The 20338-nt window shown below is 33.9% G+C and overlaps 1 protein-coding gene and 1 long non-coding RNA gene across 4 annotated transcripts in view; both read right to left on the bottom strand.

The window, feature by feature from the left end:
- Positions 1-473: 473 nt before the first annotated feature.
- Positions 474-9695, bottom strand: LOC141379838 (uncharacterized). Of its 2 annotated transcripts, none has more exons than XR_015520191.1 (4): positions 9437-9695; positions 3762-3802; positions 2618-2765; positions 474-1550 (listed from the first exon to the last, which is right to left on the bottom strand). It is a non-coding gene; the product is annotated as an uncharacterized LOC141379838 (long non-coding RNA). The 2 variants fall into 2 exon arrangements; XR_015520192.1 differs by having other exon boundaries at positions 2618-2739; positions 9437-9483.
- A 3213-nt stretch (positions 9696-12908) lies between these two features.
- Positions 12909-20338, bottom strand: part of unc5da (unc-5 netrin receptor Da) — a 357597-nt gene continuing 350167 nt past the window's right edge. Inside the window, exon 17 of one of the 2 annotated variants that reach the window (XM_087300128.1) lies at positions 12909-13807. In XM_087300128.1, the coding sequence (XP_087156254.1) occupies positions 13567-13807 (241 nt within the window). In that variant the 3' untranslated portion in view covers positions 12909-13566. 2 annotated transcript variants of the gene reach the window in all.

Here is a 20338-nt window from a genome sequence, read left to right on the forward strand (position 1 = left end):
ATGCACTCATTTTCCATATTATTAAAATATATCTAAATGACACATATAGGACCTATATATGTTTCATTTACAAATATTATTGAGAATATTCCATATAAAATGTTACCCATATAAAAGGTAACATGTATTCTAATTTCATATATAAAACATATAAATTGTAATGGTTGTAGGCCTAATTTAGAGTTGGCTTTTTATTAAGAAATGAAAATAAATCCTACTTAATAATAATAATAATAATAATAATAATAATAATAATAATTATTATTATTATTATTATTATTATTGCTATTATCATTATTATTATTATTATGTAGGATATTGTTTATTTATTTTTTATTTTTGAATAAGAAATTCAAACCACTGCAGAAATTTTCTAACAAACAAGCCCATTCAAACTATTAACGTATGCTATATGTTTTTTGTTGTCACAAGCTATGGAAACGTAACATAAATTCCACTTTTAAATAATAGGTCACCTATAGCTTTCGTCTCGAGCCACGGCTGTGTTCGAAATGGCATAAATGTTTTCAAAGTGCACTACGAAGGAAACGCAATTGTCAATACAAAGACAAAATGCTAAAACTGAACTGTAAAAATACAAATTATTCCTCAGAGAGATGACTTTAATGCTCTTAAAAAAAACATTTCAAGTTTAAACGTTGGAATGTTCTTAATGAATAGTGCATAGGAGGATAACTGGGAAAAGAACACAGCCAGGAACTTCAGCTTTAGAGTTTGCAATGCAGTTTGCGAATGCTCGTTGTAATGGCGACTTTGGGAAATATACAAACTATGTTTGTAACGACAGAACTTACGATCTTAGTTAGCTAACGATGGTTTTTGGAAATGTACCCCTGGATTATTTTAGGCAATTTTTTTAGATATTGTGAACAGTCAGATTCCTGATTTTCAAATAGCTGTCTGTCAACCAGATGTTATGCAATGAAAACAAAACATACATCAATAAAAAAGATGATATACAGTAAACAACAAAAAAAAAATTACCCATTTACATATACTTATATCTAATTCTTACTATTGTTTGCAACAGAATTTTCATCCCCCATCAACATTTCTAACTTTTCTAAGTGCACTGAACAGTCAGCAGAATCTCTGCTATAGCTTCTCTACAAAAACAAAAGTGATAAAACAGAGTGAAGGACTCGGCGTGCGTGCGCTTGTATCCAGGCTACAAAGGAAGTAAACTGCAAAACAAGGCAGTGAGCAACAATTCGGAAAGGTCTGCCCTCATGAGCTTCACATGACTCCACTTTACCCTGCTCCTCTTTTTGTCTCTCGCTTTCTTCCACCACACAAAAAGCGCACTTGAGCGTTATCTACTTATCTCCCTCACTCATAACTGCAGAACAGTTATACAGTTAGCTGTGACCTTTCTTGCTCGGTGCATTGCTTTCTTCGACTATCTCTTTTCTCCCCCCCCCTTTCTCTCCCTCCTTCTTCTCCTCCTCTCCGGCAAACAGGCTCCCTGTGTGTTCTGGACTGAATGGCATGCAAATAGAGTGGGTGTTTGGGAGGCCTTTCATCCGGCCCTGAGAGAGTGAGTATGAGAGAGAGAGAAAAAAGGAAAAGAGACAGTCATCTTTTATCCATTTGAGTGAGAACAGTTGTCCCAGCAGTTTGGCGGTGAGAAAAGGCAGGGTGGAGGTTGCCCTGTAGAGTTTGACATCTGGCGGACATGCTGTGTTCACTGGAGTCACAGGCTCGTTTGCCCCCGTGAACAGCAGGGACAAAGCGGCCCACTCACGGCATACAGTAAAACCTTCATTTAATGAACAAAAACTCACAAAAAAAGCTTGTATAATACAACGTATTCAACTTCGGGCTAGGCGTTCGAACTGAGCTGTTAGATTTTTAATTAATAACTTGCGCTGTGACATGGATTCTTTTTTAATTCGCAGTTTCACAAACTACACTCATGACATTTGCTGTTTGTTCAAACTTGAGCCGAAACAACACACTTAATTTAGTTAGTTTGTTCTTTAATTAGTGGTTCTAAACAGTACCAAATTATGCTTCTTTGGCTCTTAAAGATAGCAGAACCATGTTTGGTGCTAAGTTGAACTTTTTCACAAGGTTCTAAAAGACTAATATTTTCATTACTATTAATAAATAGTGATAAAAATACCGGCAAAAAGAGTATTCCTTTAATCAATATTTGAATGACATTTTTCAACCAAGGCTCATTCTGAAAACATTTCTGGAGATACATATACTATATGCATTTCTGTTTCTGGAAAGTGCCAAATACGTACCAGGAGTTAGATTTTTTAGCAGTTGTTTTCACGAATCCACCAGACGCCACTGTGCACAGGTTTTGAGATCTTATATTTCTCAGATAAATCCACCTGAGGCCACTGCCGACTGACTGACCGACCGATCGACTGATCCACCCTTCTCCTTCCTTAAAACCAGTAGTGTTTTTAAAAGCACCGATTGACCCACCCACCCAGTTCCCCAAACCCAACTGACAGTTTTAAAAAGCAATTCAGAAAAAGAAAAGCCCTCGTCTGATTTTACCGCGTTTTCAGATTTTACCAGATTCTCACCCTGTTATTAACTTGTCTATTTATTTTTTTGAATTCTGTTTTTGCCTTACCTGTTTTCTGGAATCGTTCTTCACTGGACTTGAACCCTGCCATTGTGGTCATCTCCTCTCCGTGTATCAAGTTCACCAACGTACATGGGGAGCAACTGGACATACTGGTAACAGCGGGAAAGCTGTCCATAAGGTGGTAAGCGGTCAGCTGGTAAGTGCAAAAAGTGCATTTAATTCACCTATAGTGCATGCTTTTGGACTGTGGGGGAAACCGGAGCACCCTGAGGAAACCCATACAGACATAGGGAGAACATGGTAACTCCAAACAGAAATGCCAACTGACCCAGCTGGGACTTGAACTAGCGACCTTCTTGCTGTAAGGCGACAGTGTTAACCACTAAGCCAGCATGCCGCCCAAACACTATACAATAGTCATTTTTATTTATGCGAGTTTGTAGTAAAAATGACAGTACTTACACAACTGTTATTAGTTGAATACATTAATTAATAAAATAAAATAGGAATATATACAATGGAGACCAAATTAATGTTTTCACAATCTTTTATGATTCCTTTGTGTCCATTGTTTTAAGGGTATTTTTGTAAAATTGAGTGGTGTTGGCTCTCTGTAGATGATATAAACACAATATAAACACACAAATAAGTTTGAAGTGTGTTTCTTCCTTTTTGTTTAGGTACAAACAATTGTTTATGGAGGACAAAAGTAAAAAAATTTAATATTTAGTGATACAGCAGATTTCTGCAGATTTTAATCGCATCAAGTTTATTTATTTACTTGTGTAAATTTATATTTATTCAGTTTTTAAATTTATTTTATTAATAATATTGACCAAAATGAAAATGTTGTTAAAATTTTATTTATTTACAATACAGTTTGTAAATTAATATTTTCTGTCTTTTAGTAGATGTATTATATGAGAAACTTGCTTTGTTTACCAAATAAATATATCTAATTGGATTTGCATTGTCATCATTGAATAAAAGTTAAGTATTATGTTTTATTTCATACATTATATTAAGATTTTAGTTACGATACTCCCAAAATAATTCCATATAAATCCAGATTTTTTACAAAATTCTCTGCTGTAGTAGCAAAACATGTCCACAGATTCTGACTGGCCCTAGTCATGGCCTATCTGTTATAGTTATGCTGATATTTATGCATTAAAAATCTGTTGCTTACCAAGTGGAGATGAAGCATTCTTAAATGAGAGTTCTCTTAAACTAAAAACGAAAGAAAAAATGATTATTAGAAAACAAGTTGAAAATAAAAATGTACAGACATTTTAAAGAAATTATGAATTGACCTGTTGAGAGAGTGTTGACAGTCTTGTGTAGTTAATAGTTAGACTCTGGAAACCAATAATGAGCTGCAGGTGCTTTGTCAGGTAATCAAAAAGGTGGGAATTAAAGAACCCCAACAAAATAGTTGTTATAATAAATTAATAGAACTGTGCAAAAAAAAACTTCAACTGATAAACAAAAGACAATTAAGACAAAAATATTATGATACGCTCAACCTCAGGCCAGGCTTTCAAACTGAGCTGCTGTATTTTTTTCTAACTTGTGTTGTGGATTTATATGCAGTTTTACAAACTAGAACCTTATGTTCAGTCTGTTTTTTCTATTACTTCACTTTTTTGATAAACTTTAGGATATCAACCTTGTTATATATGCTCCATCATGCTATGTGGAATGGGCTATATGCACAGCTAGTGTTTTTCAGCCAATGACGAACTTCCGGTAAAAGCTGTTTGTGACTATTTTCAATTTCATAAGGTTCCATTTACAGCATCAATGTTGTAATGTACTTACAATACTTTCATTTACGCATTCATTTGATTGTTCAAGTGTGAACAAGATGAAAGACGAGCACAAAAACTCTGTAAGTGTGAAATAAATTGTCATATTGTAAAGTAATGGCTAGGAAAAATTTGAATTTAATGCAGTGCTTCTTGTTTGGTCCGAGAACCACTTCATATTGTATATCTATCAGGCTGTGAAAATAATGTTTTTTTTTTTTTTTTTTAAAGAAATCAGACCTTAAACGTGGCAATATTATAATGGTAAAACAGTTCACCAGAAGCACTTAGGCTGGCTGGCTGAAATGAAAAGTCAGTGTGCACATTTCCCATTGTGGGAATAATTTCAGTAAGCACCCACCAACGTTCCTCGATTAAATGGAGGTTATTAATGGTTATCAGCTGAAAGATATGGGCCAGTAGGGGCCTTCTGCCACTACTGGTAGGCTGTTATCATCCATCCACAATCAGGTTAATCAGCTATACTAATAGAGAAGACTCCAGATCCAGATCTGTTTTCACATTACTGTGGCGGTTGGGTTTAGGTTTGCGGTAGAGGTAGACGTTAATAAAATACAATTAATGGGAAATTTAATAAATAATATAAATAATTCTCATTAGCTTCAGACCACAGTCATATGTAATCTATAGCTGATTAACCTGATTGTGGATGGAAAATAACAGCCTTCTGAGCCAACCAGTAGGTGTAAAAGGCCCCTACTTGCCCATATCTATCAGCTGATAACCACTGATTCAGTCATATGATAACTGTAAACAGTGAGATATTTAAAAAAAAATGGGTTCCATGAGCTCCAAACAAGCAAAAGAATGAGTGCAAACACAGACCTGCATACTGAGAGATAGAACATTACTATAATGTAAGAAATAGAAAGAGAAAATCATCTGGGGAAAAAACACACAGAACTTTGTCTACTAAGCTTATAATACTAATGTAACGTTATTTTCATGACTGATAAAAATAAAATACAAAGCATATCCTTCCTCTGACTCCGTTTTTATTATCTATATGCATCATTTTAAGTGCAACCATATTATTTGACGTGATTTGTTACAGTTCTTTTGAATGGAAGTTTCCCAAACTAATTATGCAATCTATAATTTGAAATGCAATCATGACAATACATACAGATATTTTGTTAATCTGATTTCTTCCATTGTTCTGATTTATAGGTTGCTAGCGATTAAAATAAATAATCAAAAAAAAAATCTAAGTAAAGTAAGCTTGATAAAAGAAAGAACAAAATCAACCCTGAGGTCAGATTATACCATGTAGTTCTAGCACAGCTATTAGTTATTGATTTTAGGTTCAATTACATCCTTGTTTTAAGTTCATACATTTAAATGACTTTCCTCATGGTGATCATTCGAGTCACAGGTTCAATTGCCCCTGTGAATATCAGAAACAAATCAGCCCACTTACAGTATTCAGTGAAACCTTTATCTGATGAACAAAAACCTACATACAATAATACAGGAGGACGCCTGTATATAATATGCTATGTTCAACCTCGGGCCAGGCTTGAAGGGATATAAGCGGTACTTTAAAACTCGGCTGCTTGTTTTGTAATTACTAACTAGTGCCATGAGGTGGATTTGTTTGCGGTTTTGCAAACTAGAACCGTCTGAAGGCGCCCGAGGCACTGGGTAAATTATTCCCCTGTTGTGTCTTGTGACTTGGTCCATATCTGATTTGGGCCTCTTTAAGCATGGAGGAAAAGGGAAGTTTTTCATCAGGACATATGCGGTTTAGTCTACTGGGAGCACAGGAACTCTACTGGAGTCATCGGTTAGACTGGCGATCCTCGACCTGAGGCGTTGCTTCCGGAAGCATTCCCATTGGGACTTAAAAAAAAGTGTTTATTAAAGTGTTTTAAAGGGATAGTCCAAGGGATAGTGTGGTTGCAAACATTTATGATTTCGTTATTTTCTGTTCAAAACAAAAGAAGATTTTTGTTGGAAACTGGTAACCCATCGACATCCATAGAAGAAAATGTATAAATAAATACATAAATACTATGGTTAGTGGTTACAGGTTTCCAGCATATTTCAAAGTATCTTCTTTTGTATTCCGCAGAAAAAAACAAACTTGAACAGGTTTGTGACAAGCCAAGGGTGAGTAAATGATGACAGAATTTGTTATTCATTCATTTCATTCATTTTCTTGTCGGCTTTGTCCCTTTATTAATCCGGGGTCGCCACACCGGAATGAACCGCCAACTTATCCAGCAAGTTTTTACGTAGCGGATGCCCTTCCAGCCGCAACCCATCTTTGGGAAACATCCACACACACTCTTACACTACGGACAATTTAGCCTACCCAATTCACCTGTACCGCATGTCTTTGGACTGTGGGGGAAACTGGAGCACCCTGAGGAAACCCACGCGAAGGCAGGGAGAACATGCAAACTCCACACAGAAACGTCAACTGAGCCGAGGTTCGAACCAGCGACCCAGTGACCTTCTTGCTGTGAGGCGACAGCACTAGAATTTGTTATTTTCGGGTGAACTATGTCTTTAAGCTGTGAACTAAACCAATCAGCTATGAGGAGACGAATGACTAAGCATTTTTTCCTTTGAAATGTATGAATATTTGACCAAAAATAAAAGAAATAAAACAATATCAACAAGTGGTTTTTGATGCAGAAAAAAAGGGTTATTTGATTTATAAAATGTTGTTCACACTATGACAATTGAAGATCTTTTTACTAAAGGGTTCTTTAGGGAGCTTAAAGGTGCTTCTAAATGGCATCATCATACGCTCTTCTTTATTATCTACAGTACTTTATCTAAGAATACTGCATATCATCATATGCAGTATTCTTCTTTATTGTCTCATATGTCTCTTTTTTCTCTATTCATGTCTTGATTTTTACTCATTGTAAATGACAAAAAATTATGGAGAAAAAAAATTATTTGCTGCACTTTATGCTAGAGCAGCGCTTCTCAACCACGTTCCTGGAGGACCACAAACACTGCATGTTTTGCATGTCTCCTTCGTCTGTCACACCCATTACAGGTCTTTCAGTCTCTGCAAATAAGCTGATGATCTGAATCAGGTGTGTTTAGTTAAGGAGACATGGGCGGTTTCTCAATATGCGTTCTTGAGTCCTTGTGTTCTCGTGTGAGGTTATTATTAACTGCCAAAGTTAGGTTCCAAAACTCAAGGCCACAAGAACGGAGGACGCGTGAAAGTTCCTGGATGTGTTCTAGATATCAAGGAAGCGTGGATGAAGGCTTGAGTGCAAAATTTGCTCAAGAAGTCCCAGAAGCACAACGTTTTATATAGATTTATTATTAAAGTTTGGAGATATAATTTCTTTATCTCAGGAGTTACCTCATCTTTATAAAGACAAACACATTAAGAGTGTTTATTTGCTGAAATTCATATTAAAATTAGTTTTGTTTGTATTGTGCAATGTATCTTTGTAAGATATTTATGCATAGTATATTGTAAAAAGAGGGAGAACAATAAGTCATTGTATAAATGCTGTAATGTTTAAGTAATTTTCCGTTAAAATACGTGAAGGTCATGTGTACATCTGCAAGAACGCAGCATCTCATTTCTCACAGGACATATTCTGTGTTCTCATGATCTCCCGAGTTCATTCTTCCAATGTAACCTGACAAGAACGGCCTCCCAAAAACATGAGTCTGTTTTCAGCATTCTTGGAATTAAGAAACAGGCATGGAAAATGTGCAGAGCTGCTGGTCCTCAAGTAACGTGGTTGAGAAACACTGTGCATGAGGGTGGAGCTAAACATTTATTTTAATGCATTTTCTGTACCACCTACTATATTCTGTATAGATATTTCTGACTCATTTAATAGTTGTTTATATTCATAGGGAGTGGCGTTTTAAATCTATTTATTTATATTTTATAATTTAGCATTTATAGCAACACTGTAAGTTATATTTACAATACAACATTTACCTAAAATAATTAAATGAAATAATTATAGCCTACATGATTAAAATAATACAATACTCACTTTAAACCGTTTTAAGGTAAGTGTGGAACTGTGTTAATGGCCCTTTAGTGGCCTCTGGTGCTTGGTTAAAAACCACTGAACTACACCAGTAACATTTGAAACTAACGATAACATTTGTTCTTGAAGTGCAAATCTCTAGAGAATTGGCATGGTTTTTCGAATTATAAAGCATTGGTGACTGAGATGTTTGCGCACACACACACACACACACACACACACACACACACACGCACACACACACACACACACACACACACACAAACACAAACACTTATCTGGAGTCCTGGATGGATTGTTTAGGTTAAATCTGTGTGTGGGAATGTGAAGCTTCAGGGAAGTGTGTTTGTGTCTGTTTGGTGAGTGTCAGGGGCCCTGGCTGGAGACGTCCACACTGGAAGAGGCCTGTGACATCTGGGATGACATCCTTCCTTAATGTAAACAGCATTGTGTCAGGCCATATCTGCTTCGAAACATTAACCTCTGTGTTATGATGCAGGTCAGTTTCGGGTCAGTATTGGTTAACTTAGAATTTACTTTATTAAAATGTTTAATTTGATAATTATATTTACAACCCCAGCCAACAGCCCAACCCAGCAAAAAACAAAAACAAACAAACAAAATCCAAACCCTCACCCCCAACCAAACAACTAAATATAGGTAGTAACTTAATTTTACCCAAACGTATCCCAGATAGCAAAATGACATAATTTCAACCTAAAATCAACGTTTCTTTTGATATTTGTACATTCTTTTCAGAAATCAAGGTTCTCACAAACTTAAAACCCTACAGTGGGCGAGAGAGCTTAACTTGCTGCAATTTAAGAAAACACATGCAATTACAAAAAACACCAGTAAATTAAGAAATGGTCTTTATCCGTTTGACAGGAGACGTGTTGCAAATCCTCACAACACAAACACATTTTTAAAAAAATGTTTCAAGAGGACCCTAAAACGTGATGGACCTATTTAGGCTAATTAAAAAACAAACAAACAAACAAACAAGGGAACCAGGCTATTAAAATAAACAAACAAACAAAAAAGCTCACCTTTTTCAAGGATCACCTACAACTTCACTGAGCATAGTGCCTGTCACGTCAGTGTCTGTCACGTTTGGGTCCCCTTGAAACATTTCCGCTGTGTTCCATTATTTTTGCAAGTGTTGTGAGAAAATACACTGCGTTTTCCTAACTTGTTGGCGTTGTGAGAAAATGTAGGGCATTTTATTCATTTGCTTGCGTTGTGGGGAAATGCAGCGCGTTTTTAATATGCAAGTGTTGTGAGGATGAAGATATTTTGTCAATGTGCATGTTTTCTTAAATTGCAGGACGTTAAGCTTACTCGGCCACCGTAAAAAAAAAAAAAAAAAAAAAAAAAAAAAATATATATATATATATATATATATATATATATATATATATATATATATATATATATATACACACACACACACACACACACACACACACACACACACACACACACACACACACACACAAAGAATTTTAAAAGGTGTCAGTTTAGTAGACCTTTATAGTGATTTAAATGAATAAATAGCAAAATAAAAAACCGAATAAACATTTTATATCCATTTTGAATATAAAAAAGTTCTATAATGTTATAATGGCTACATTGATTTATTGATTAAAAAAAAAAAACATACACTCACCGAAAAAATCACGAACAGCTGGAAAAATCATTTGTTCAATGAGATTGGGGTAAAGTTAAACAAGAAAAAGGTACCTGTCGCCCTCTGCTGTTGATAATGCACCATCACCGCTATAATCTGCAGAATGAGAAGATACTGGATACAAACTGATACTGTTTGTAAATCTTGAAGATATATTCAAATACATGAATTAAAAAGCAGTGTTTTTACATTTAAATTAAATGTATTATGACTAAATATGTATTTATATTTACCTGGCTGGAACTAGACTGTAAAAAAAGTTTACTTAACTCAAAATTGTAAGTCAATTGCTGCAGAGCCGTAGATGACTTACATTGAGTCAACTCAGAAAAGCTCTGAAGCAGGTTGCCTTACAAGTTTGAGTTGAGTCAACTTTTATTTTTACAGTATAGAGTGTTCTTTCTTTTCCTCAGTCTTTAGGGAGGCAAATAAATGCACTAAAACATGTCTCTTCCTCTCTCTGACTCTACTAGCAACATCTTTCCTAGAAATCTTTCCTATTTCCAATTCATTTCCATTTCTCCTTTTTCTCCCTTAACATTTCCTCATTTCCTTTCCCATTTCCTCTTTTATTTCTTTGTTTATTATCCTTGTTCCTTTCCTTCAATTTCTTTGTTTTCTTTCTTTCCGAGTTCCACATTTCTTTCTTTTCTTTACCAGTTTCCTCCATATATTCAGATTTCTTTGCCCCCAAACTGCCTTATTGTTTTCATCTTTTTCTTTCTTTCTTTCTTTCTTTCTTTCTTTCTTTCTTTCTTTCTTTCTTTCTTTCTTTCCTCTAATGTCAGTGAGACGCTGCATATATGAGGTTATCATTTCACATATCAAAAGCACAATCTCTTTTTATATTCTGATGCAACAGACTATTTGAGCACACATATATTCACACACTTTAATGCTAATCTAGCAACACGCACAGCTCATCTTTCACACTCAAATGAAGTGGTGTGTGTGTGTGTGTGTGTGTGTGTGTGATGCTAGGGGTAAATTATACGGTACATTTTACAGTATGCTTGAAGTCAGGTTGATTATACAACTGTGTTGTTATGCATGTATGCTTGTGAAAATGTCAGCACAATGAAGGTTTCCAGTGTATGAAGAGTGTTAAAATGCTTTTTGAAAGGGCATCATTAATGCCATATGTCAGATATTAAGCCATTGTAGGTGTATTTAGTGGCAAGATAAAAAAAACGAAAAAGAAATCATATGGAAATCACTCCTTTTAGTTGATGTGTGTGTGTGTGTGTGTGTGTGTGTGTGTGTGTGTGTGTGTGTGTGTGTGTTCTCCACATTTACATCAAACCACCAGAGTTTCCTGTCAAAATCTGTTTGAAGGATTTTACTGTGTTATGTGATGGATTTAACGCACAGCTGTCCATCATTTGTCATTTTTGACAGACAGCTGATGGATTCTGACCAGCTTTGTCACATTTGAAGAGATAGTTTATATGAAAAACGTGCTAAGAAGAATTAAATGTTTTTTTTTCATATCATACAAAAATATTAAATATAAGCAGAGTTCAGATGCAAAAACTGTGTATATGTGTAACTGCGAATGTATATCCATGTGTTTATATAAATATATATATGGATTTTGATGTGTAATGTTGTCAATTTCGACTTTCCTCCTGCAGTTCTGTTTATTTCTTGAAATTGTGACTTTTTGCAAATATGTTTATATTTTTTCACAATTCTTTCCTATTTGCAGTTCAGATTGTTTTTAAAGAACCAAAAAGTTCTGCAACCCTATTTCTCAAATTGTGAGTTTCAATTTTGACAATTTATTGCAATTCTGATTATATCTCCCTTAAAAAAAATAAAATAAATGTAAAGAATTTACTGTAAATCTACTTTTTTTTTTTTTTACAATATTAGTGGTTGCCAGTAATTCTGTAAAATGTACAAGTGCACTGTAAATTCACAATAGCAAACTTGCGTTAGTTTTACAGCACAACTGTAATAAATAATTTACAGTGTGCTTGTAAATTTTTACAGTAATACTGTAAAAAATTATGGTAATACTGTAAGAATTTCCAGTAATACTCTAAAATTTACAAGTTCACTGTAAATTCACAATTACAAATTTGATATCGTTTTACAGCGCAGTTGTAATGATTTACAGAGCACTTGTAAAGTTTGCCAGTAACTCTGAAAAATAGCTGGTAATACTGTAAAATTCCCAAGTTCACTGTAAATTCACAATTACAAATTTGCTGTAGTTTACTGCACAGTTGTAATAATAATAATTTACAGTGCACTTGTAAGGTTTGCCAGTATTAAATAGCAGTAATAGAGTAAAAATAGCAATACTGTAAATTTTACAGCATTTTTTTTTAACAGAATAACTTTACTTCTTGGAATTCTGACTTTTATATCATATAAAATGTTATATTTTCCTTAGGATTCTAAGTTGTAACTTGTGATTCTGATTGTTATTTTTTAAAATGCCAACTTTATTTTTAAAACTGAGAATTTATTTCTTCTAATTTTGAGATGAAATGTTTGAAAAAGGTATTTAACTCGAAATTGCAAAATAGGTCAAAATTGTAATCGTAATTTTTTTCTATCAAGCTAATTAACCATTGTTTTTTATTTTTATTATTTCTAGACCAACTAACATTCCTTACCGCAAATCACACTTTCAAGCATTTTTTGATTTCTTCTTTTATATTTCTTCCTTCAGACAGAAAAATAACAATAATAATGACATATTTCAAGAGGCTGCAAAAGTAAATGGTGTATAACAAGAATCAGTTTTGGTTATCTTTGAGTACATCCTTCAGTTTACACTGGTTGTTGCTATTCCAACAGGCTTTAATAATATTCAATAATACAGACATTGTTCTTATTTTTATTTTTTTCTTTAAATCTATTTGCAATCAGAAAGTTACTCAGAAATGCAGACAACCATTGTGGTTTTCGAACAGAAAAACGCAAAATAAAATGTCCCACAAAAAAAAAAAAAAAAAAAAAACGACGACACATTCTTCAACACTCTGAAGCATCCGAAGGCAGTCCGGTCTGCGTTCGCAAGTCAACAATTTTAAATTTCTCCGTTCACAAATGATCACAAAAGCATACCCACAATCCTTAGCTGCAATTTTTTCATCAGACAGGCTTAGTGTATAAGTCAGTTTTGTTCTGATGCGTACTTGATAGGAATATTGTGTGCATGTGTGTGAATCGCTGAAGCTCATCTATTTGGTCACAACCATTCTTTAACACCCTGTTTTTATCAGTCAAGGAGAGGGAGGAGCAACTATCTTAAGGGATGGGCCAGCTCTTATAGCTCCGCCCCATATTATCATCACCACGTCCCCATCTCTGATAAATTCACCTTCAGCTCTGCCTCCAGCACTTATAGCCCCACCTCCAGTTCAAATAGCCCCGCCTCCACCTCTTATAGCCCCGCCTCCTCTCTCTCTTTGTCGTACCCTCTTAAATCCGATAAGGACAGTGTTCCAGTTTTCAATTCTAGAACAATTGTTGTTAAGTGTGGTTGGCGTCCAGCTCTTCACTGCTGCGGTTCAGGGTCGAGTCACTGGACGGGATGGTTTTGCTGATGCGGTCTAGAGTGTCTGCGCTAGTGGACTGTTTGGATTGAACTTTTCCGATTTCCTCCAGAGCGCTGGCCAAAGAGTCCAGATCACCTTGTTCCTGATGCTGAGCTTCCCATAAACTCAAAATGACAGCTGACGGGCTCGTCTGGCGTGCAAAATAACCAAGGTTTCTGTTTAGGTGAAAAAAAAAACAATGAGCTGAAGTTGAATTAACAACAAGAAAATGATTGTGATTGTAAAAACATTTAATTATTTTAAGTACACATTATGTAGAATTTTATATAAATTTAGGATAAAAAAATTGAAACCGATTAAACTCCAATAATATAAAAACATATAAGTAGCACAGTACATACATTTTTTAAAATGTTGTTTACATATGTTAAATACATATGTTTTACATATGTATTACATATGTTCAAGTTAACCATGAATTTATATACACTATAAAACTAATTTAACCAACATTAAATAAAAAAACTGCTTAATTTCAAGTAGAAATTAATGCCAACTTGAAAATAAGAAACATGTTATAATATGTACTACATTTTTACATATTATAATACATTTCTTATTTTTAAGTTGACCAAGAAATGTTTAATCTATATGACTGAAAACTAAAAATTTCTAGGTTTATGGTCATTTGATATTTCGGTGCATTGACGATGCTTTTCATAAACAATTTGAAATTTTACATAGCAACCCAATAATTCTTGTATAAAAATGTATTATTTATGAATTTATTTATATATTATTTGTAAAACAATTTTGTCCTTTAATACAAGAGTCAGATATATGATATGGACCTTTAATTTTACCTGCTTAAAAAACGCTTCTTTTGAATGCATCAAACAAAGCCCAAGTACATGCACAGAACAACATGAGCATTTAAAGCGAATTAACAAATGTAAATATTATCCCGTTTCCTCTTTGAGAGTTGTTGATTGAGTCCCTAAATGCCTATGAATGATCATGTGCTCAACAGAAAAGGCTCTAACAGTCAGCACGGCTCTGGCGCTGTTCAGCAAACAGTGACACAGACGCTAATGTTAAATGGCCACAGTGATCAGCTGATCCGCGATGCAGTGGAGAAAACTCACAAGCAGTGAATTGTGCACAGTTGTCTGTGTTTAAGTAGTTGAAGTTTTAATTACTCACTGTCTCCTCCCTCGCCATAGTAAGCTTCCTCCATATAATGCATATATGTGATAAACGATGTCAATACACAATAATCGGTTATTTTTATAACTTAACTGATAGCGAATTGTTCACGTCTGCATTGTGGTACATTGAAGAAACAATGAATTTTGACACCCCTAGTATATATGTAAATACACAATGAATCAAAAGTATTACATTTTAACATAATTTAAGTTTAAGGTTATATCCACTTTTAATTTATAGAAATTATACATTTTAAATAAAATTAATTCATCGAGGAACATTTAACTTCGAAACAGCTCTATATTTATAAATTAATATAAAGCATTTCTTTTATAATATACATTTCTTTAACAATATATATTGTAAAAAATGGTTAAATTATTATTTATATATATTATATAAGTTTATTTTCATATTTTATTGTGCTAAACTACAAGGTTTGGTTATATAAATTCATATTATTTTGCAGAGACTCTGAATTATTACACTCTATTGCGAGGATTCTCATCTTGCATAACTTTCAATTTAATAACGTTATCCTATAAAGCCTGCATGCCCCGACAACATATCAAAATGGTTAAATTAGTTTATAAAAGCGAGAAGGATATTAAAGAAGTTTTGCTGGAAGAAAATCAACCCATCTTTGAGACATAATTGTATCACAGAAGCGGAAATCACAGTCTGCAGGTGTGTCTTAAAGAAGCAGAAATAAATCCTTTTTTTTGCATCCATATTGAATGTACCTGGGTTTTATCTACAGAAGTAGGTCGTATGATGACTTCAGACTGACCTTCCGATAATTTAGCATTTGCCAATGAAGTTAAAACGCTAAAATTGAGAAAATTAACCTTCATTTGGTGGGCTGATGTAGCATGCTCATTTCAATATAACTCATTTAAATGTTATTTTCTCATATTTACTTTATTTTTTTCTTCTCAAATGTCTTACTGTATACACAAATTTGATAGTTTTATTAATATATATTAAATGTTTTTTTTAACATGTTCATACTTAATTTGCCTAATTGTATACAGCAAACAACTCTTCTTTTTTCTGGATGCAGACTATTTACTGCATAATGGAGTAATAAATATAGATAAACAAAATCTCTTCTGTAAAAACTTCTAATATGTAAAAAAAAAAAAAAAAAAGAACTTGACTTCACCCAATGTTCCGATTTGTTTTAATTAAATTGTCTAATTTGCATATGAAAACTTAATATTTTACAAAACTTGTAATCAATCAACTGGTGAAGTTCACTGTTACAAACAAACAGTTGAATTGAATTAACTTTACAGGTAATTTCAACTTTATACCAAACTAACTTAAAACTTCAAGTTAAATCTCATATAACTTGAAAACAGACACACTCCTTGCTCTGCAAACATTTGTGTTTATCTTTATATAAATTTATATTAGAAATATTTTTATATTTATCTAAAAATAAAATAATATAATTACAAAACATACATAACGGCATAAAAATAGCATAACAAGCTGTTTTTAATGGCTAAAAACCAATGTAAGTAATTAAGACCAGATGTCACGAGGTTGCAATGGCTGCGTCCACTAATACATTTTAGTTTAGTTTAGTTTATTTGTTTACAGGGTCAATGCACATTAATAAACATTACTGTAAAATGTGCCAGAATTAGCCAAGAATGGCTATTTTCCAACTGTAGACCCCTTACAGAATGTTCTAAAGTCCCACCTAAAATAGAAGCACAGCATTAAACATTAAACATACTTTCATATATAAAATACAGTTAAAAAAGTAAAAAAACAAGAACAGACTGATGGCAGCAGAAGAGGACAAAAAGCCAAAGACAACAGTACAAATGTGTCAAGAATACAGTACTAATGCTGACAATGTTGATTTGCCAATAATCAATTTTTAACATGAGATTGAAAAGAACGAAAAGTGAGTGATCTTCTAATTGTTGGTGGGGTGGAGTTCCAATCCTTAGCAGCTTTCACTGAAAATACCGACTGACTGAATTTACTTGTTTTGAGAGAAGAATAAGGTTGATGCGTTATGAAATAAAAACATGTTTTCATGACTTGAAGATTATGGAGATAAGTCAATATTTTCACTAAAGTTACCGCCAATTTGGAATTTTGTAGTTCTAGTGTACCTCATATGGGTGAGTAAGCTTGACAAACCATCTTAATAGCATACACCTCTTCCTCTCTTATGCACCAGGCACTTGTTAGAAACACTTCTATGTTTCTGTTTGTACAGATAACTTTTTTTAAATATATATATAATACATATTTTAAATAAATATATATATATATATATATATATATATATATATATATATATATATATATATATATATATATATATATATATATATATATATATATATATATATTTTTTTTTTTTTGTTTTTTTTTTGATACTTTGTACTTTTTTTCTCTACAGCCACATACTCTATATCAAAAGTCTTTAAAAAATTTTTTCAGTTTCTATTGCATTTATATTTCTCCAAAATGTCGATTCTTCTTGTTATTATTTTTTTTATAGTCACGAGTGGTTGTTTAAGCATTTCACTGCATATCATACTGTGACAAATAAAATTTGAATTTGATTATTTGCAGGCTTTCATTTTCATAGGTTCGGGTGGTTTGAAAACCACTCTCTGCTGAAAAAGTCCACGATTTGGCCCTTATGAGCTTATTTTTGACAGTATGCCATCAGAAATTTTGAAGATATCTAAAAGAAGAACGCTTTACGACAAATGCAACTATTATTATTCAAATGGATAAATTCTGACTGTGGAAGTGTGCTGGCCAGTGTGTTATTTTCCTACAGGCTACGGTTTTAAAAAAAACATTTTTAATAATGGATGACAATAAATTAGTATTTAAAAATAAGTATTTTTTCATATTTCTAAAATTCTAATATTTTTACATTATTTATAAAACTGTAATAACGTTTAGTTTTAATGCACATTTGTAAACATAAAATAATGTGGTAAGCACTTTTACAAAAATGTAGAACATATTTTTGTTAAATCAAAAAGTGCAGTAATAATAACCAATGACAAAGACAAGCTAATAAAAAAATGTGCTTACCATTCCTTTTAAGAGGCTGGATACATGCCTTCTTCACCTATAGTGTATTCTTTTAACTTCACCATTACCAAGTTCATCATTAATATAGTACTTAAGTTGATTAAGACTTTATTTGCTAAAACATTTGTATTCGTTTTTATAAATCAGGTTTTGTTTTGCAAATGAACCCTTCAAATGTGATTTGATTTTCCAGGAGCATTTGGCCTCCAGCAGGGGGCAGTAACACGCTTTCCAGCTGCTGCACTGCAGCTCTCTGGGTAATTGCCCTCTGCGCTGTTTAGACGAGCTTGCACATCCTCAGAAGGTAATTGCAGAAATCCGCTTAACAAGGAGGAGACATTCTCATTACACACTGCCTGGGGCTCTGACCAGCTAGAAAATTCCCCCTAAATCCTTCTGTCCGACTCTTCCAGCCTCATTTCAAAAACAACTCTGTCTTTCATCCCTGGCGAAAATATTATAAAAGTAAACCCACATCACGATAGAAAGTTTTTATTCATCCTCCGTTGCACTGAAGCGGATAAACATGCGATAAAGTTTGAACTCAAGATTTCAGAACGGTTTGATCGCAGACTTTGTGTTTTCTCATTTAAAAAAAAAATAAAAAAACATCATGAGAAATTGAAGAAAATGGGAAAAATAGGCATAGTGGACTAGATGGTTGTTAGACGGGCATTAAGAGTGAAACATAATTGTACATTTGTTATTAGTATTAGTAGTGCTAAAAGTAGCTGTGCTGCTTAATTTTTGTGTGTGTGTAAATCAGGACAGACCTCCGCTCTCCATTTCATCGCTACTATATTTCATTTTAACAGGAATTTCATTTTTATGTCTTTTTTTATGTCTTCAGTATTGTTGACTTACACTTTATAGTCATGCTTATAAAAGTTATTTTTATTTTATTCTGCATAGTACTGTCACAATGACCAGTGATCCAGGCTTGTAGATCGCTGGAAACATTCACTCTCACTAGACAGGACTTTAAAATCTGTCACCATATGGACTACAAATCCTGTCATGCACCACACACTTACACCTGTTTCAGTTTTCAGCTGAATGCTAGCACACACAGCTGAAGCTGTTCCGTACTGGTAACGCGGACTTTAAAAGTAACACACACACACACACACAAGTTGCTGAGTCTTGTTAGACTGTACTGTGAACATAATGACGCGGTTGCCTTGGCTTACCTAGTGGTGGGCAAAGCGAGGATCATGAAAGCAAATGTGTCGAAGCTTCGAAACGTTTCGATACGTGTCTCTACAGAGACATCTAGTGGTCATTTTTTTATGTATGTGCAAACCCACATCACGATAGAAAGTTATATCCATCTTCCACTGCACTGAAGCGGATAAATATGCAATAGAGTTTGAACTTGAGATTTCAGGAAGGTTTGATCGCAGATTTTGTGTTTTCTCATTTAAAAAAAAACCTTCATTATGACAAATTGAAGAAACAGTGACACCTAGTGGTCATATTTTTATGTAAGAGTAAACCCACATCACGATAGAAAGTTTTATTCATCCTCCGCTTCACTGAAGAGAGAGTTAAAGCTTCAAGTGATTTAGTGGAGCGGTGAGAGCTCCTGACTAGTATGCAGGGATAGTGGGTTCAAATCCAGGCTGATACAGCTATGGATGTTAGGTTTGAAAAACTCTGTTCTTGTATCATTTTGTTTTAACATTTGTCTGATATCCTAATCAACACTCTTGTTTTGGTCATAAAACAGGGTTGTTGCTAGATCAGATTTGACTGTGGTCGGAAGTTAACAAGAACTATTTATATTATTAATGAAATTTCTCATTTATTGTATTTTATTAACGTCTATCTAAACCCAACCATCACAGAACTGTAAAAATAGAAATTTTTGTTATACAGTGTTACAAAAATGATGCTAAATTGATGGTGAATCCGCAGCTGTATCCTATCTAGATTACACCATACAACAGTAACATTATTAAAATACATAAAAACATGATTTTGGAGTATTTGGGATTCGAATCCAAAAGCCATTTGAAGCAGCAACAACGTGCAAAAGCATGGTCCACTAGGCTATATTAATTCTGACCCTGTCAGACAAACGCAGATTCGCCAGGTCTCGAAGCGCTACTGAAATGATCAATGCTTTGAATTGCTTTAGTCATGTGACCAGGTGTTTTGAAACACTTTAGTCATGCGACCTGGTTGTTTCAGATCATACTTTGGTGCAGTGTTTTAAAACACTTGTGCTTCGGGATTTCAACAAAACGTCAGTTTCACGTCAGCCTTCCAAAGCCTTGCCTTGCCATGTTAGACCCTTGCTTTGTTTGTTTATTCAAGTTGTCTGCTGCCTGCCTTTTGACTATTCGCCTGTTTAACTCTGGATTTGGATTTGCCTGCATGTACCTGTTTGACCCTGTTGACCGTTGCTTGCCAGACCATTCAAGTTAATAAACCTGCATTTGGACCCACACCTC

The sequence above is a fragment of the Danio rerio genome, chromosome 21 (assembly GCF_052040795.2).
Source record: "Danio rerio strain M-AB ecotype USA chromosome 21, GRCz13ab, whole genome shotgun sequence".
Lineage (NCBI taxonomy): Eukaryota > Metazoa > Chordata > Actinopteri > Cypriniformes > Danionidae > Danio > Danio rerio.